The 14,429-nt window shown below is 41.8% G+C and overlaps 1 protein-coding gene across 1 annotated transcript in view; it reads right to left on the reverse strand.

Moving 5' to 3' along the window:
- Positions 1-2,522: 2,522 nt before the first annotated feature.
- The window catches only part of LOC134647840 (rho-associated protein kinase 2), a 30,645-nt gene continuing 18,738 nt past the window's right edge, over positions 2,523-14,429 (reverse strand). The window contains exons 8-13 of the mRNA XM_063502169.1: positions 10,255-10,456; positions 9,033-9,301; positions 8,578-8,735; positions 7,132-7,257; positions 4,093-4,303; positions 2,523-3,129 (exon numbers count right to left, since the gene is read on the reverse strand). Coding sequence (XP_063358239.1) covers positions 3,036-3,129; positions 4,093-4,303; positions 7,132-7,257; positions 8,578-8,735; positions 9,033-9,301; positions 10,255-10,456 — 1,060 coding nt within the window. The 3' untranslated portion in view covers positions 2,523-3,035. The remainder of the gene's footprint in view (positions 3,130-4,092; positions 4,304-7,131; positions 7,258-8,577; positions 8,736-9,032; positions 9,302-10,254; positions 10,457-14,429) is intronic.

Consider the following 14,429-nt stretch of genomic DNA (forward strand, 5'->3'; position numbering starts at 1 on the left):
TTTACTCCATCTTCGAGTCAAAAGTGTCAGAATCCCGTGCCGTGATTGGTCCGTGTCTTTGAACGGACCAATCACGGCACGGGATTCGCTCACCTCGTCCCCCCGCACCCCCGTATTTTTGGCAGCATCGGTTTCATAAAATAATTGCTCTAAACTCCGTCTAGAGAATTCCTAGTCTATGAGTGAAGTTTACCGCAAATCACGGTATAAAGAATCGTTAAAACATCTTGAAGGTCCAACGGATTATCGACTCTATCTCAATGAACAATAGATTACAAGTCCGATAATAGATAAAAGGCCATCTGTATGCGTGGGGTGCCATGGGTGGCACTTTATTTATGATTTGACCTGTAATCTATTGTTAATAGAATAGAGATAGAGCTGATAATCCGTTAGACCTTCAAAATGGTTCTAACGACTTTTGACTACTATTGCTTGGTATTTGGATTGGCTAAAAACAAAAAGGAAACACTATCCTGCAACTTGTATTACGCCGGCTGCATTGTCAAGGTACAGTTTATATCTGCATCAAGTGCAGCTGCAACTGGAATGCATTCCGTCTGCTTGGGCCTTACACAATTGAGCGAGCCGCCAAGAGTAATACCGCATTACCACTTGACTTCTGGCAAGGTCAGTACATGAACAAGAATGTACTCTCGACACTTTTGTACTTCAAAATCACATCAGTAGAAAATGTTATATAAACCTACGAAGGCGTATTAAAATTGGTGTTTATAAGTATTGACTTGGCATCGTAATAACCCCTCGATTGACGCCGTCTCGCGGCATTTAGCAACCAGGGATAATTACAAATTTTGTACCGTTAATAGGTAATTCACCAAATCGGTATTTGGCACCCTTATACTCCGAGACTATATTTAGTCGAAACTCTGTGCGACAACCGATTGTTTTTATTGCTTTGAATGACATAAATATCAGTGTCGCCAAAGATTAACGTCAGACATAGAATTAGGCATTTAGATAGTATAGTTCGCATAACCTACAAAACGCCATTATAATAACGATACAATAAGCGCATTACACTAGTCTAAACAGTATAAAATGATCGTATGATTCAAGGAAGCCCGAATGGGAGTCTTATATAATTAAGTAACTCGCTGGTTTTAGTGGAGAATGGTTTTGAGCAACTACCGGAGTCGTTTCACTAAACAAATCACTTATGGCACTGATTTCGTTAAGTTGCAAGTGCGGCAGCACGTTGCGTACTCTAACACGTTAGGTCCCGTCAAGAGTGCTCACATTACTCGTAATACTCTCTACAAGATGGAAGAGCAAAACTAGTGCAGGTGTGAATAGTTTAGTAACCAGTGCAGTTATTAGTACAATAGTGTGATTCCATAAGTCATTATAGAAAACTAGATTTTCAAACGGCTGTAACGACGTTTCCCTTGAAGAAACATACGCCAGTTTTTAACACTTAACAGCAGAATATGACTATGACATTATAATTGCATTTTGTCACTACCACTATTTCATATTGATTAATAAGTGATTAAAAAGTGCAGTACGACATAAAGTTGGGTTTAGAATCAGATTATCACCAAGTTGTAAGACCCTATTCAGTCACAATTCCGTCGTTATACCGATAAGCGATAACATTTAATTGGGACGTTTATGGCTGTGCTTGACCATTCTTTTTTAAAACACGCTACTGGAGGCCGTACAGGTTTTTTTACAAACATTGATAGTATTAGTATCACTAAATTTAAAAATATTATTGACGTAATTCTGGAACCTTTTCTGCAATACAGTGATAACGAATTTTAACACAAAGTATTTTAACACAAAAATATAACAAAAATATCTAAATATAAAATGCAAATCTGGTTATAGGCGTTACAAAAATAAAGAGAAATATACTATGTCCGAGTATGTAACATAGATAATTATTATATGAACATTTAATCAGTGGTAAACGAAGTAAGGTACATGTTTAGTATGGAATTGCAAAGATCTTACATAGATAGAGATTTGAGGTCCCAGAAAAAAAACATGCCGTCGTGTTCCGAAACAGGGAGCATAAATGTGGAACTTTTAGTTACTTGTACTTGTACTGAGAATAACATGAATTTAAAACATTAAATATCTGGCCCAAGTTATAGCCACCTCATTTCAACACAACTTTATGAACGTTGCCTTGATATTGTAAGATGAAGGCGCGTGTACAAAACTATCGAGTAATCATTACTGGATGGATGCAAGATCATATCAGATAAGAGTCTACGTAATGTATTGTAATAAACACCCTAAAATTAATATAGTCTGCGTATGAGCTATTTTATAAACAATGTATGCTGCGGTATAATATTAACACGAGACGTGATTGCGATCGTGATCGCTCAGGCACTCAATTTGACGCTGTTCGTTCATCTGAATGCGTTCGAGATAAATGTGCCATTTGCGCGGTTGGCCGTGTACGTAAGAACCCACTTTGACAGTAGAAAATGGCGCGAAATTAAAATTTCTTATGCACAACCCTTCGCCTATATTTTTTAAATTTACCGCCTTTTTCTACTGACGGAAATTGCCTGCCAAACTATATTATTGCAGGCGCCACGTCATTAGGGTGCAACTGGCATAAAGGTGCAAATAGAAATTATTGACAACTGACAGAATCTGTACGAAAACTTCGCAAATGTGCAAGGCGCAAATTGAGTTCCTGCAACGCTTCGATCGATCCGAACGCGTGTCACACGTAAGTACTCACTTGTAAATTATCAAAAACTATCACAGCGGTCAAGCTGAATCCTTTAACTTAGGCGAAATTTGAACTTACTACATGAGACTAGCTTATTATATAAATCACTGAATAAGTTACAAAAACAAATTTTCAATAGATTCATCGTAAAATATCGTAACAAAATATAACGCCGTCGAGCGGACGAGAACCGATCACATTTAAAACAAATGACGTCTACGAAAATATAATGTTAGTACAAACCGATGGGTGATGAACGAAAGTGGGATCCCAACATGTTTCCATCGTTAGTGTACGTTCGCGAGCACAGGGGGCGCTACTGGCGCGGCAGCGACGCGTTGGCGGGCAGCGTGGAGCTGCGCTGGCTCGCGTTCATGTACGATATCTTCAGGTTGGAGCGCATCGAGTCTCTGCAAGCGAAATAACGACGGTCAAATAATCAATTTGTAAAGGGTCGACATAAAACTCAATGTCGCATTAGATTTTAGAATGTCGACAAAAGACTTATCGACGTCTAACCATTTCTGTTTCTAATAAGCTCGGAATAGATAGTACAAATTGTTCATTGTTACAAATAAAACTAGTGGCTCTGTGAGCTGTAGACCTCGCGAGCAGAGCTTAAAACTGAATAAATGTATGGCAAAAATATTTATTAAAATCAAGGTATAGTACATGTAATATAAACAAAAAAATTAAAGCTACAAACAAAAATTAAACGAATACGCTTAACCCGCGCTTGATAAATAAAAAATTCGAAACTTTTAATTTTTTCAAAATAAAAAAATAAAATAAAAAACAACTAAACGAAATTTAAGAATAAAAAAAATACAAAAAGTTATGTAGCAGTATACAATTACTGGGGATGGAACCAGGGACCTGCAGATGCAAACAAAAAAAGCGAACGTTTGCAAAATACGCCATTATAGTTCTTACTAAAGCTGACGAAATTTAGCTACTCATTCTCAAGTAAAAACTAAATATCTAAATACCACCAAAACCAGCCATACAAATTTTCTGAATTTTTGGCCATTTAATCTATAAACATATCTCAAAAAGAAAAAACTCTTATGATACCGATACGACTATTTGTTTAGGCGGGAGCTATCACGACTCCGCCATTTTGAAAAAATTCTAAAAACCGGATCGACAAAAAATTTTTATTTAGTCATAGAATTCGGTCACAAAATTTCACGAAAATCGGTTAAGAATTGCGACCTGTAGAGGAGAACATCCGGACATACAAAAGCAAAATGCCCGAGTCAAAACGTAGACCTTCGCTCCGCTTCGGTCAAAAAACAATCACTCAAAATATGTTTAAAATCTGGTGATTATGATTATTTTGACATAGCCCGGCAGCTGTAGTCTGCACTGACCTGGGCGAGAGCTTGGTGTGGTCGTGGTTGGTGTGCGCGGCGCGGTACCCGTAGCGCTGCACGCGGCGGGCCAGGCGCGCCACCCAGCGCCGCTGGTCGGGCGCGCCGGGCGCCAGCAGCAGCAGCTCGCGCGCGCGGTCCGCGTGCAGCTTGCACGCCGCCACCGACTCCGCCTCCGACACGTGCTCCGCGTGGATCTTCATGCGGCATCCTGCGTAACATCACACGATTATACTTCACCGTGTACGTGTAAGTAAATGCTAATGTTAGGCGATGTTGTTCTTCACGAGTTAGGCCCCGGGCTGGCCAAAAGCGGCGCGGGGCCGCCGCTGTCGACCAAAACAGGTTCATTCAAAAGTCTATACATTTTGATCGTGCCCCGCGAACGGCCGCTCGCGCCGCCTAGCAATGGCCTTACAGATTTACATTTGCGACTCGCGGCTCGTCCGTGTCTCGCCTCGAGCTCGTAAGCTCGTCGAGCTAATGATTACACTCTCGCCTCGTGGCTCGTCTCGTGTCTCCGCCGCAGCTCGTAAGCTCGTCGAGCGAATCGATTTTAAACATAAACGACACGGTATAAGGTTTGTAGCCGAATGACAGCCAAGCGCGAATGTAAACACCAAGCGCGCGTCTCGCGCGAGCTCATCGCGAGCCCCTTTGACTCGTGACCAAAAAACCGCTCCTCCACGCGAGCCAGGCCAGGCGAGCGCGAGCCGAGCCGCGAGACGAGCCACGAGCCCACCGCTTACACTCGCGTCTCGTGGTTTGGCTCGCGGCTCGGCTCATGAGAATGTAAATCGGCTATTAGATATCAACTTTTCTCATGTGTGTGAACTGAGTCCAACAATGATTCCACGAATTGCTATTAATTCCCGCCGACGCATGAAGTAGTGCATTTCTTCAAACGTGCGAGGAAATAAGGTAAAATAATGGCCGAAATCGGCCAGGAAAGGATGATGATGATGATGATTAAAACATCAAGCACTCGTGCACTCGAATCTTAACATCAAAAAAGCCAAAACCAATTTTCCCTCCTTAATATTTTTAAAAAGAAAAAAAAAAGAAGAATGTGAACAAGTTAGAACTATAGATGGTCAAGCAGATCTTGTCAGTAAAAACCGGCCAAGTGCGAGTCGGACTCGCGTTTCAAGGGTTCCGTACATTAAATCCGACTCACGCTTGACTGCACGTTTCTAATAGGTAAAGAACTATTATGTGTATTTTTTTCAAAATTTTAGACACAGTAGTTTCGGAGATAGGGGGGGGGGAATGGTCATTTTTTGCCTATTTTCTTGAATAACTGCTAAACTATTAATCTTAAAATTATAAAAAAAAATTCAGATTCTTACAATGAGCTCTTTCATTTGATATGTAACACGATATAGTTTGAATAATTTTCTCATTTAAAAATGGCCTCAATATTTAAAATTCATTTATTTACGTTACATATCCATCTTTGGGTCACAAACTTGCATATGTGTGCCAAATTTCAACTTGGTCCAGTAGTTTCGGAGAAAATAGGCTGTGACAGACGGACGGACAGACAGACAGACGCACGAGTGATCCTATTAGGGTTCCGTTTTTTCCTTCCGAGGTACGGAACCCTATAAAGGCGCGAAATTCAAATTTTCTATGGGACGATATCCCTTCGCGCCTACATTTTTCAAATTTGCCGCCTTTTTCTACTGACAAGATTTGGTTGACCCAGTATATTTAAGGCACTTTTAAGAACGCAATTTTTGCAACCTTCAAAAAAAACGTTATGTAACACTGATTTAAACTTTCACGATTTTTACACATTATTAAATTATACAACGGGACTTCAAAAACAACAAACAACAATAATATAGTAATTTCAATCGGGACGAGGGTTTCAAGATCTCATCCACATGGAATCCAGTCATTAGTAAATGTAAGCGTAAACGAATATCGACAGTCGATAAATCGAATATCGTTAGTGTTGTGTGTCGACAGAGTGACATCCCTAGTGCGCAAAACGTTCAAGCGGATAAACAAGACCAAGTGCGGGTAGTTCGAAAAACTCGCGCGGTTAGACGATGCTGATGTCAACTTAAGCCAGTCTTCTCCGAGACCACGGGGACAACGCCGTCCTCGAAACGTCGGAGGTAAATCTTAAAACTTAGATACGCGATAAGTCCCGTTGTATAATTTAATAAAACGTTATGTAGTCTACGATTATATTAAGCAGTGTTCGCACGATCTTACAAAATAGTCCTGCAAGAACGAGACATAACCAAAAGGTCATTGGCTCTTTCTCGCTTTATCCTACAGCTTAAAATTATAGCAGTACCGGGCCGTGTTGATGCGGCTTTAATAATTGGCTGTTTGCATGGTTTCATCTTAATCGGAGCATATTTGTATACTCTGGCAAACCTACTTTGTCAGTACCAAAAGGCGCGAAATTCAAATTTTCTCCACCACCACCACCCTGCTCGCCTACACTAATGACGGAAATGGCTTGCCAAACTATAAACAACCGGCCAAGTGCGAGTCGGACTCGCGCACGAAGGGTTCCGTACTATTACGCAGAAAACGGAAAAACGATCACGTTTGTTGTATGGGAGCCCCACTTACATATTTATTTTATCTTGTTTTCAGTATTTGTTGTTATAGCGGCAACAGAAACACATCATCTGTAAAGATTTCAACTGCCTAGCTATCACGGTTCACGAGTTACAGCCTGGTGACAGACAGATGGGCAGCGGAGTCTTAGTAATGGGGCCCCTTTTTAACGCTTTGGGTACGGAACACTAATAAAGAAAACAGTAAGTCCGCTAAAACAGTACAATAATAATTATTGATTTATTTTATTTTGTTTGACATTAATGAAGATCTTCCGAACTATAGATAATCAAGCAGATCTTGTCAGTAGAAAAAGGCGACAAATTTGAAAAATGTAGGCGCGAAGGGATATCGTCCCATAGAAAATTTGAATTTCGCGCCTTTTTCTACTGACCAGATTTGCTTGACCATCTATATTTTTGCTACAATAATGAGAAAAAGTTGAAATGTACTCACGGCGACACTCGTAGGCCTGCGGCGGACGGAACATGTGCCACAGCGGGCGCGTGCACACCTCGCACGCCGTCGGGATGTGGTACGTGATGCTGACCAGGTCGTGCCCCTTGTGCTGCACCGTATTGCCTGCGACAACCATACACTCAAATATTTACAGGGAAAGTGTGAGCAGGAAAGAATCAGCCTGCCTTTTATTGACGAAAGTGGCCTGTTAAGTTTAAGTTTTCGAATTAGGCCACTAGACGGCAGATCTTCCAACGCAGTCCCTTAGTTCCGTACAGCTAGTGCTACCAGTGACAAAGAATCCAGTGATTCGTTTATAACCCCAAGACGTTAAAGTAATACTCGCTTAAGCTTTGGATTCCTCCGAAAACGGTGCCGTCATATTACGGCCGCTATATAGCGTTGACTGACGTCACTAGAACGTTGTCTATGTAAACAAGATGGCGCGGTTTCCTAGACGGCGTTACGTTACGTTGATTGTCAACGAAAAGCTTTGGATTCCTCCGAAAACGGTGCCGTCATATTACGGCCGCTATATAGCGTTGACTGACGTCACTAGAACGTTGTCTATGTAAACAAGATGGCGCGGTTTCCTAGACGGCGTTACGTTACGTTGATTGTCAACGTAACGTAAGATGACGGCCGTCATGACCTTGTCGATAGTTTCGTGAACGTTTTATTAGATAGCGGTGACGCCATTTTGAATAAATGACACGAGATTTGAATAAATGATTCCGTACTACGATTATTTTCCTTTTCTGATGATATTTCATCCTCCAAGTAAATTATAGATGATCAAGCAAATCTTGTCAGTAGGAAAAGGCGCGAAATTCAAATTTTCTATGGGACGTTATCCCATCGCGCCTACATTTTTCAAATTTGCCGCTTTGACCTTGGTGGATGACGGTGTGTTATGACGCCGTGGTACTTTCCACATGTCGCCACCGTAAAGACGGCTGTCTTTTGCGGCCGCTATATGACGGCCGTCATATGACGGCACCGTTTTCGGAGGAATCCAAAGCTTTAAGCTTTGGTTTCCTCCGATAGCGGTGCCGTCATATGGCGGCCGTCTCCATACAAATACTACGACATCCATATTTAGCCGTATTATTTAGTATGGAGACGGCCGCTATATGACGGCACCGCTATCCTAGGAAAACCGATCTTTAGCGATTACTTTTTACAATTCACTTGATAGTTTTGATAAGTGATAATGTGTTACAAAACTTACAAAGCAGCAGCATTTTTAAACTTCTTAATTATTAATCAATTTGCATTCAATGTCGTAGGTATTTTAAAATCCTGCAATTCTTAAATTTTGCAAAAATGTTTCCTCCCCCTAGTACATCCAGCAATATCGCTCTAATTTGGAGTTTAGATGTAAGCAACGCGCGTCCTTGTAGATGGTATCCAGCAATACAAACGCGGCATTTCCTTCCTTACCATGCTGGTCGGTCTGGTCCTGCGGCTGGTCGAGCGCGTCCTGCGGCCGCCGGGCCTCGCCCTCGCCGGCGTACAGCAGTTGGAATATCCGCGGGATGTCCTTGGCGTCTGCGCGTATCACGTCGCCTTGTGTCACCGACCGTACGTGGAACACTTTGCTGCAACAGACAATGTTTGGTTAATATTCATTAAATTGCAATACTTTTGCATAAACACAGAACTGTCAAGTTTATCATTTGTATCTGAAGGTGCCAGTTAACTTGTTGAGCATTAAGGGGGGGTAGGTTGTATTCCTTTGTGCACAATTGGATACGTAAAGTATGTACTTGAGTAAAATTATGACCATAATTACAAACTTTTTCGCACTTATCCGCTCATTTTCATTAGCGAAATCTGCAAAATAATGCCACACCACAGACAGCATCACAAATCATAATTTTTGACTGTTTACTAACCTCAAATCCAAGATCATGACAGGATCCGTAGTATTCTGCTTATCACTCTCCGAGTTATAAAAGATGATCTTCTTCGAGGACACCACCACATATTGCTTGCGCCAGCCGTGGCGCCGTATATTCTGTTTGATCGGCACGGAGAGCCAGCCTTCGAGGGTCTGTTCCGTCTCCCCGTCTTCTGCGTCGGCGGAGGATTGGGATGCTGTTTCGCTGGTCAGCGCCGCGAGTTTCTCCTTTAGCTGCTCGATTTCTACGTCTTTGCTGTCGACCTGTGAACAGAGTTTGAGATAAGCTTGGTTACTAAGGTCAGACCGAGAAAAGTCTGCAGCGATTTTGATAGCCCACGCAGTGCAAGTGTCATTTTAAACGTCAAACTTCTATGAATTTATGACGTGTAAATAACACTTTCACTGCGTAGGCTATCAAAATCGCTGCAGACTTTTCTTGGTCTAACTCTATGCCATCCGGATCGATTGCAAAAATACGATTATATTTAATGGAACGAAAAAGTTCTATACAAAAGGGGCATTTTTAGGTATACTGATTCACCGTAATAGTGGTAACACACTATCGCACCGCCATCGATCTTTGTGCGTCGCACCCATAAGACCGAGAAAGAGATATCTGTTTCTAGCTCTCACTTATTTGTGCGACGCACCAAGGTCGCGGTGCGGTGCGATAGTGTGTTACCACTATAAAACCGGTCGCGCTGCATCTTGGTAACGTGCTGGTCGAACTTGTCCTTCTCGGGGTGGTAGCTTGTATACATGTATGTTACCTCCATGGCGAGCTTCAGCCGGGTCTGCTGCTCCTCTAGCAGCTGCTGCTGCGTGTCCTGCAGGTCGCGCTGCATTTTGGCGACCTGCTGGTCGAACTTGTCCTTCTCGGGGTGAGCTGTTGTCGTAGCTTCTATACATGTATGTTACCTCCATGGCGAGCTTCAGCCGGGTCTGCTGCTCCTCTAGCAGCTGCTGCTGCGTGTCCTGCAGGTCGCGCTGCATTTTGGCGACCTGCTGGTCGAACTTGTCCTTCTCGGGGTGAGCTGTTGTCGTAGCTTCTATACATGTATGTTACCTCCATGGCGAGCTTCAGCCGGGTCTGCTGCTCCTCTAGCAGCTGCTGCTGCGTGTCCTGCAGGTCGCGCTACATTTTGGCGACCTGCTGGTCGAACTTGTCCTTCTCGGGGTGAGCTGTTGTCGTAGCTTGTATACATGTATGTTACCTCCATGGCGAGCTTCAGCCGGGTCTGCTGCTCCTCTAGCAGCTGCTGCTGCGTGTCCTGCAGGTCGCGCTGCATCTTGGCGACCTGCTGGTCGAACTTGTCCTTCTCGCGGGTGAGCTCTTGTTGCAGCTTGCGGTAGTCTTTGTCCTTGCGCACAGACATCTTGCTCTTGTTCTTTGTCACGGCCGGGTTCATGTCTTTCCTGTCAGGCAGAATTTAAAACATATAAATTTGTATCACATTAGAGGTAAATAAGTAGCTTCATGTCTTAGGATTATATATATGTCGGAGCGAGACACCAGAAAGACGTATTGCAGCATTACAGTTCATAGTTAGACGCCTGTATAAAATCGATTAGCAATGTTTGGCGTATTGTTGAACTAAATGACAGGTAGAAGGCTTTGGAACGTCAAGATGACGTAGTATCTTGAGTGAACGTAGGCACGAGCAGGCATTTTTGTCGTTATGTTGGTAGACTGGTCAGGCAGGTTTACCAACTTGAATTGGAGGCGGGAGCGGTTGGCTCCGCCGCTGGAACTGGCTTCTTTCTTCTGGATCGGACCGCGCTAGAGATCGGACGTTAGCCAAGCTCGTGCCTAATTCGCTACGTTCCTGAAGGCTTATACCTGAAGGATTATTCTGAAAGTTTATAGATTCTCACGTTCTTTAACCGTTTATCTAAGTGTTTTATTCCAAGTGTTATTTTGATTTCTTATGTGCCATTAGAAGGTTACTTTTGTAAAATAAAGAAACTATGTGTTGTTTTGAAAAGATGTGTCCCGCCGAGTTTGTTGCCGGGTTAAATCTTCTCGGGTCAGAGGTGTAGGGTTGGAACCGGTTTAGTTTGACTGAAATAAAGATTTGAACGATTTCATGTGATCTTTTTATTTTGAATTTAACCAGTCAACATTCTAATAGCAATTAGTTCTTTTCATCATTTAGTACTGAAATATAGTAGGCACTAGTATGGTTAATGAGTCCGAATGTTTATTTCATGCGTTTGTAGCATACCTACTATTTTGGCTGTGAAGTAATACATCTAGGTACTACCCCCACGCGCCCACCGCCATCGGGACCATCCGTCGCCGACATCAGCAAGTGGGATCGATGCGGAGTTTCATGTATTGCTTACACAGCCACCTGGGAGCGTGGTGTATTTCTGGTGACCTACATTCCATAATCTGAACACGTGGTAAGGTAAGCTCACGTGTCTAACCTTGATTGAATGGCGAGTGTAATTCATTGTTATTTGGTGAGAATTATTGTGAAATTGTGAATTATGATTGAGACAGTCGAGCATAGCGGTCGTTACGTGACGTCATGTCTGGGATCGTTATGTTTCTTTGTAATTAATTTTTGTAATCCATTTAAATCGAAGCGATCTTGAGTTATTTTGATTTGAAATCCATACTGTTAATTAAAACCAAGTATTAGCTATCACGACGTGATATTATTCATCGCCCACTTGTGAATCTACCCTCAATAATTGATTTTTCATGAAAATACAATTAATTTTTAAAATCCATTTAAATCTAAGTGATCTTAAGTTATTTTGGTATGAAATCCATATTGTTAATTAAAATCAAATATTGGCTGTCGCGACGTGATATTATTTCATCGCTCACTTGTGAATCTACCCTCAATAATTGATTTGAAAATACAAATAATTTTTAAAATCCGTTGAAATCTAAGTGATCTTAAGTTATTTTGATGTGAAATCCATATTGTTAATTAAAATCAAATATTGGCTGTCGCGACGTGATATTATTTCATCGCTCACTTGTGCATCTACCCTCAAAAAATATTTTTTTTTTTTAATTAAAATACAATGCACCGTTAGAAATTGATCCTGCTGATTTGCCAATGCAAGGATTATGTAATCTTTACCCTGTAACGTTTAGTAATTAATAAAATTGTGACAAATTATTGCTCGTAATGCCGTGATAGAACAAATCGTGCATACTATGGAAACATGAGCTACGCATATGAAAATTAATGTTACAGTGTCCTGCAGCCAGAGCCGAGCGAACTTGCAGACACCATTACGCCCGTGACACAGAAGCAGCTGTGCAGTATCTTCTGTGCTGGAGATTTGGAAATAAAAGGACAGGTTTCGTTCTAATTGTTTATTAGTGAATTTTATTTTGAGTGTAATGGCGAAGCATAACAGTCGAACGTAACTAATAAGCTGTCACTTTTCGTATTGGCCCATTTTACCGTGTTACTTATTTTTGGAACACGTGTTTGTTTGTTCATGGAATTAAATAAAACTCACTCATTGAAGTTTAAATTTTATTCTGAGATTTTTGAAGTCCCGTATACATTGGAAACATGTGTTTTGTGTCTGCTACCTTGCATTTCATAAACCTTTTGAGTTTAGCCTGCATACATGATAAACCTGATACCGTGCAAATGATGATTTCAGTAACAGCCAGAGCTATGTTGAACCACATCGTGTCTCTCGCAATCTGCCGCAGCAACGGCAACGGCAAGCGGAAAGGATCAGCCTCCGTGCTTGGGTTGGACCTCACCACCACCACCTTTGACTTGGTCGCGTGCATCATACTTTATTAAGCTGGTGAGCAGTTCCCATTTCGTTGGGATTATTTTGAGATGTTTTACTTCTGCATAGAAGTCTTGAGCGAGTTTCTGTTGTTAAAGCTAAAGAAGAAAGCTATCTTTAGTGATTTTGATCAGTAATGTTCAGTTTCAGTTGATCAGTTGACGCTGATAGTACCAATGGTTCTGAGTAACATGATTTAAAGACCTGTTTTTATTTTCTTTTTTTTGGAATTCACTGTTAACATTGTTTTGCTCTCGACGGACTGAAAGCTTGTACTTTCGTAGGACTGAAATTACGCCCGATGGACTGGGCACTACTGTTTTGCTTTCGATAGACTGAAGGCACGCCCGATTGACTGGGCAATACTGTCATGCTTTCGATGGACTGAAGGCACGCCCGATGGACTGGGCAATACTGTTTTGCTTTCGATGGACTGAAAGTATGCCCGATGGACTGGGTATTGTTTAGTGACCGCATCAGAAGTGCCGGAGCATGTAAGAGGTGCACGTGGTCTGCTTTTTATGTGCAGAATGCTCTTTGCGAGGAGTAGCACTTACGCGGCTGAGATGGTTACTTCTGACGAGGGTCTGGTATCTGCCGAAGGACTGGCAGTGCACCGAAGGACTGGTGTTGTTTTGTTAAAAATGAATTCCCGTTTATGTACTGTGTTCATATGAGTAAAATTGGAACTATCAATTCAGAATCTTATTTATTTTAAGATGTCTTACAAAAATTTAGATCACATATGACCAATTTTTTTTTTATGCCAGATTAATTTCCTCGTAAATTGGTATTGACGACAATAGTAGTGATACTGTCGAGCAATGAATTAGAGCTGTTGTGATTTGTTTTTGATGTTTGGGATTGTTCTGTTTTTACATAAATTTGAGAGTACCCGCCAGATGGAGGCGATGATTATTGGAGTGTATCCGTTAGATAGCGGCGATGATTACTGATGATTATTTTTATTTAGTCGTTGCTCGATGGACTATTTTTGACTTGAGAATTGAGGATTGTCAAAGTAATTTTGAACAATTATTTTTTTTGGTTTGATTGATAACAAAGTTTGATTTTAATAGTAATTTGAGTGAGACCCAATTTGTTGGTCAGGAATGACCGAGCGATGAGATACTGTGCTGTATGTTTTGTTACAGAATCAAATGCGTACACCCACACACGAGGACGTGTGTAGCGCAGGACGGCCGTGTCGGAGCGAGACACCAGAAAGACGTATTGCAGCATTACAGTTCATAGTTAGACGCCTGTATAAAATCGATTAGCAATGTTTGGCGTATTGTTGAACTAAATGACAGGTAGAAGGCTTTGGAACGTCAAGATGACGTAGTATCTTGAGTGAACGTAGGCACGAGCAGGCATTTTTGTCGTTATGTTGGTAGACTGGTCAGGCAGGTTTACCAACTTGAATTGGAGGCGGGAGCGGTTGGCTCCGCCGCTGGAACTGGCTTCTTTCTTCTGGATCGGACCGCGCTAGAGATCGGACGTTAGCCAAGCTCGTGCCTAATTCGCTACGTTCCTGAAGGCTTATACCTGAAGGATTATTCTGAAAGTTTATAGATTCTCACGTTCTTTAACCGTTTATCTAAGTGTTTTA

Source organism: Cydia amplana, chromosome 5, assembly GCF_948474715.1.
Source record: "Cydia amplana chromosome 5, ilCydAmpl1.1, whole genome shotgun sequence".
NCBI lineage: Eukaryota > Metazoa > Arthropoda > Insecta > Lepidoptera > Tortricidae > Cydia > Cydia amplana.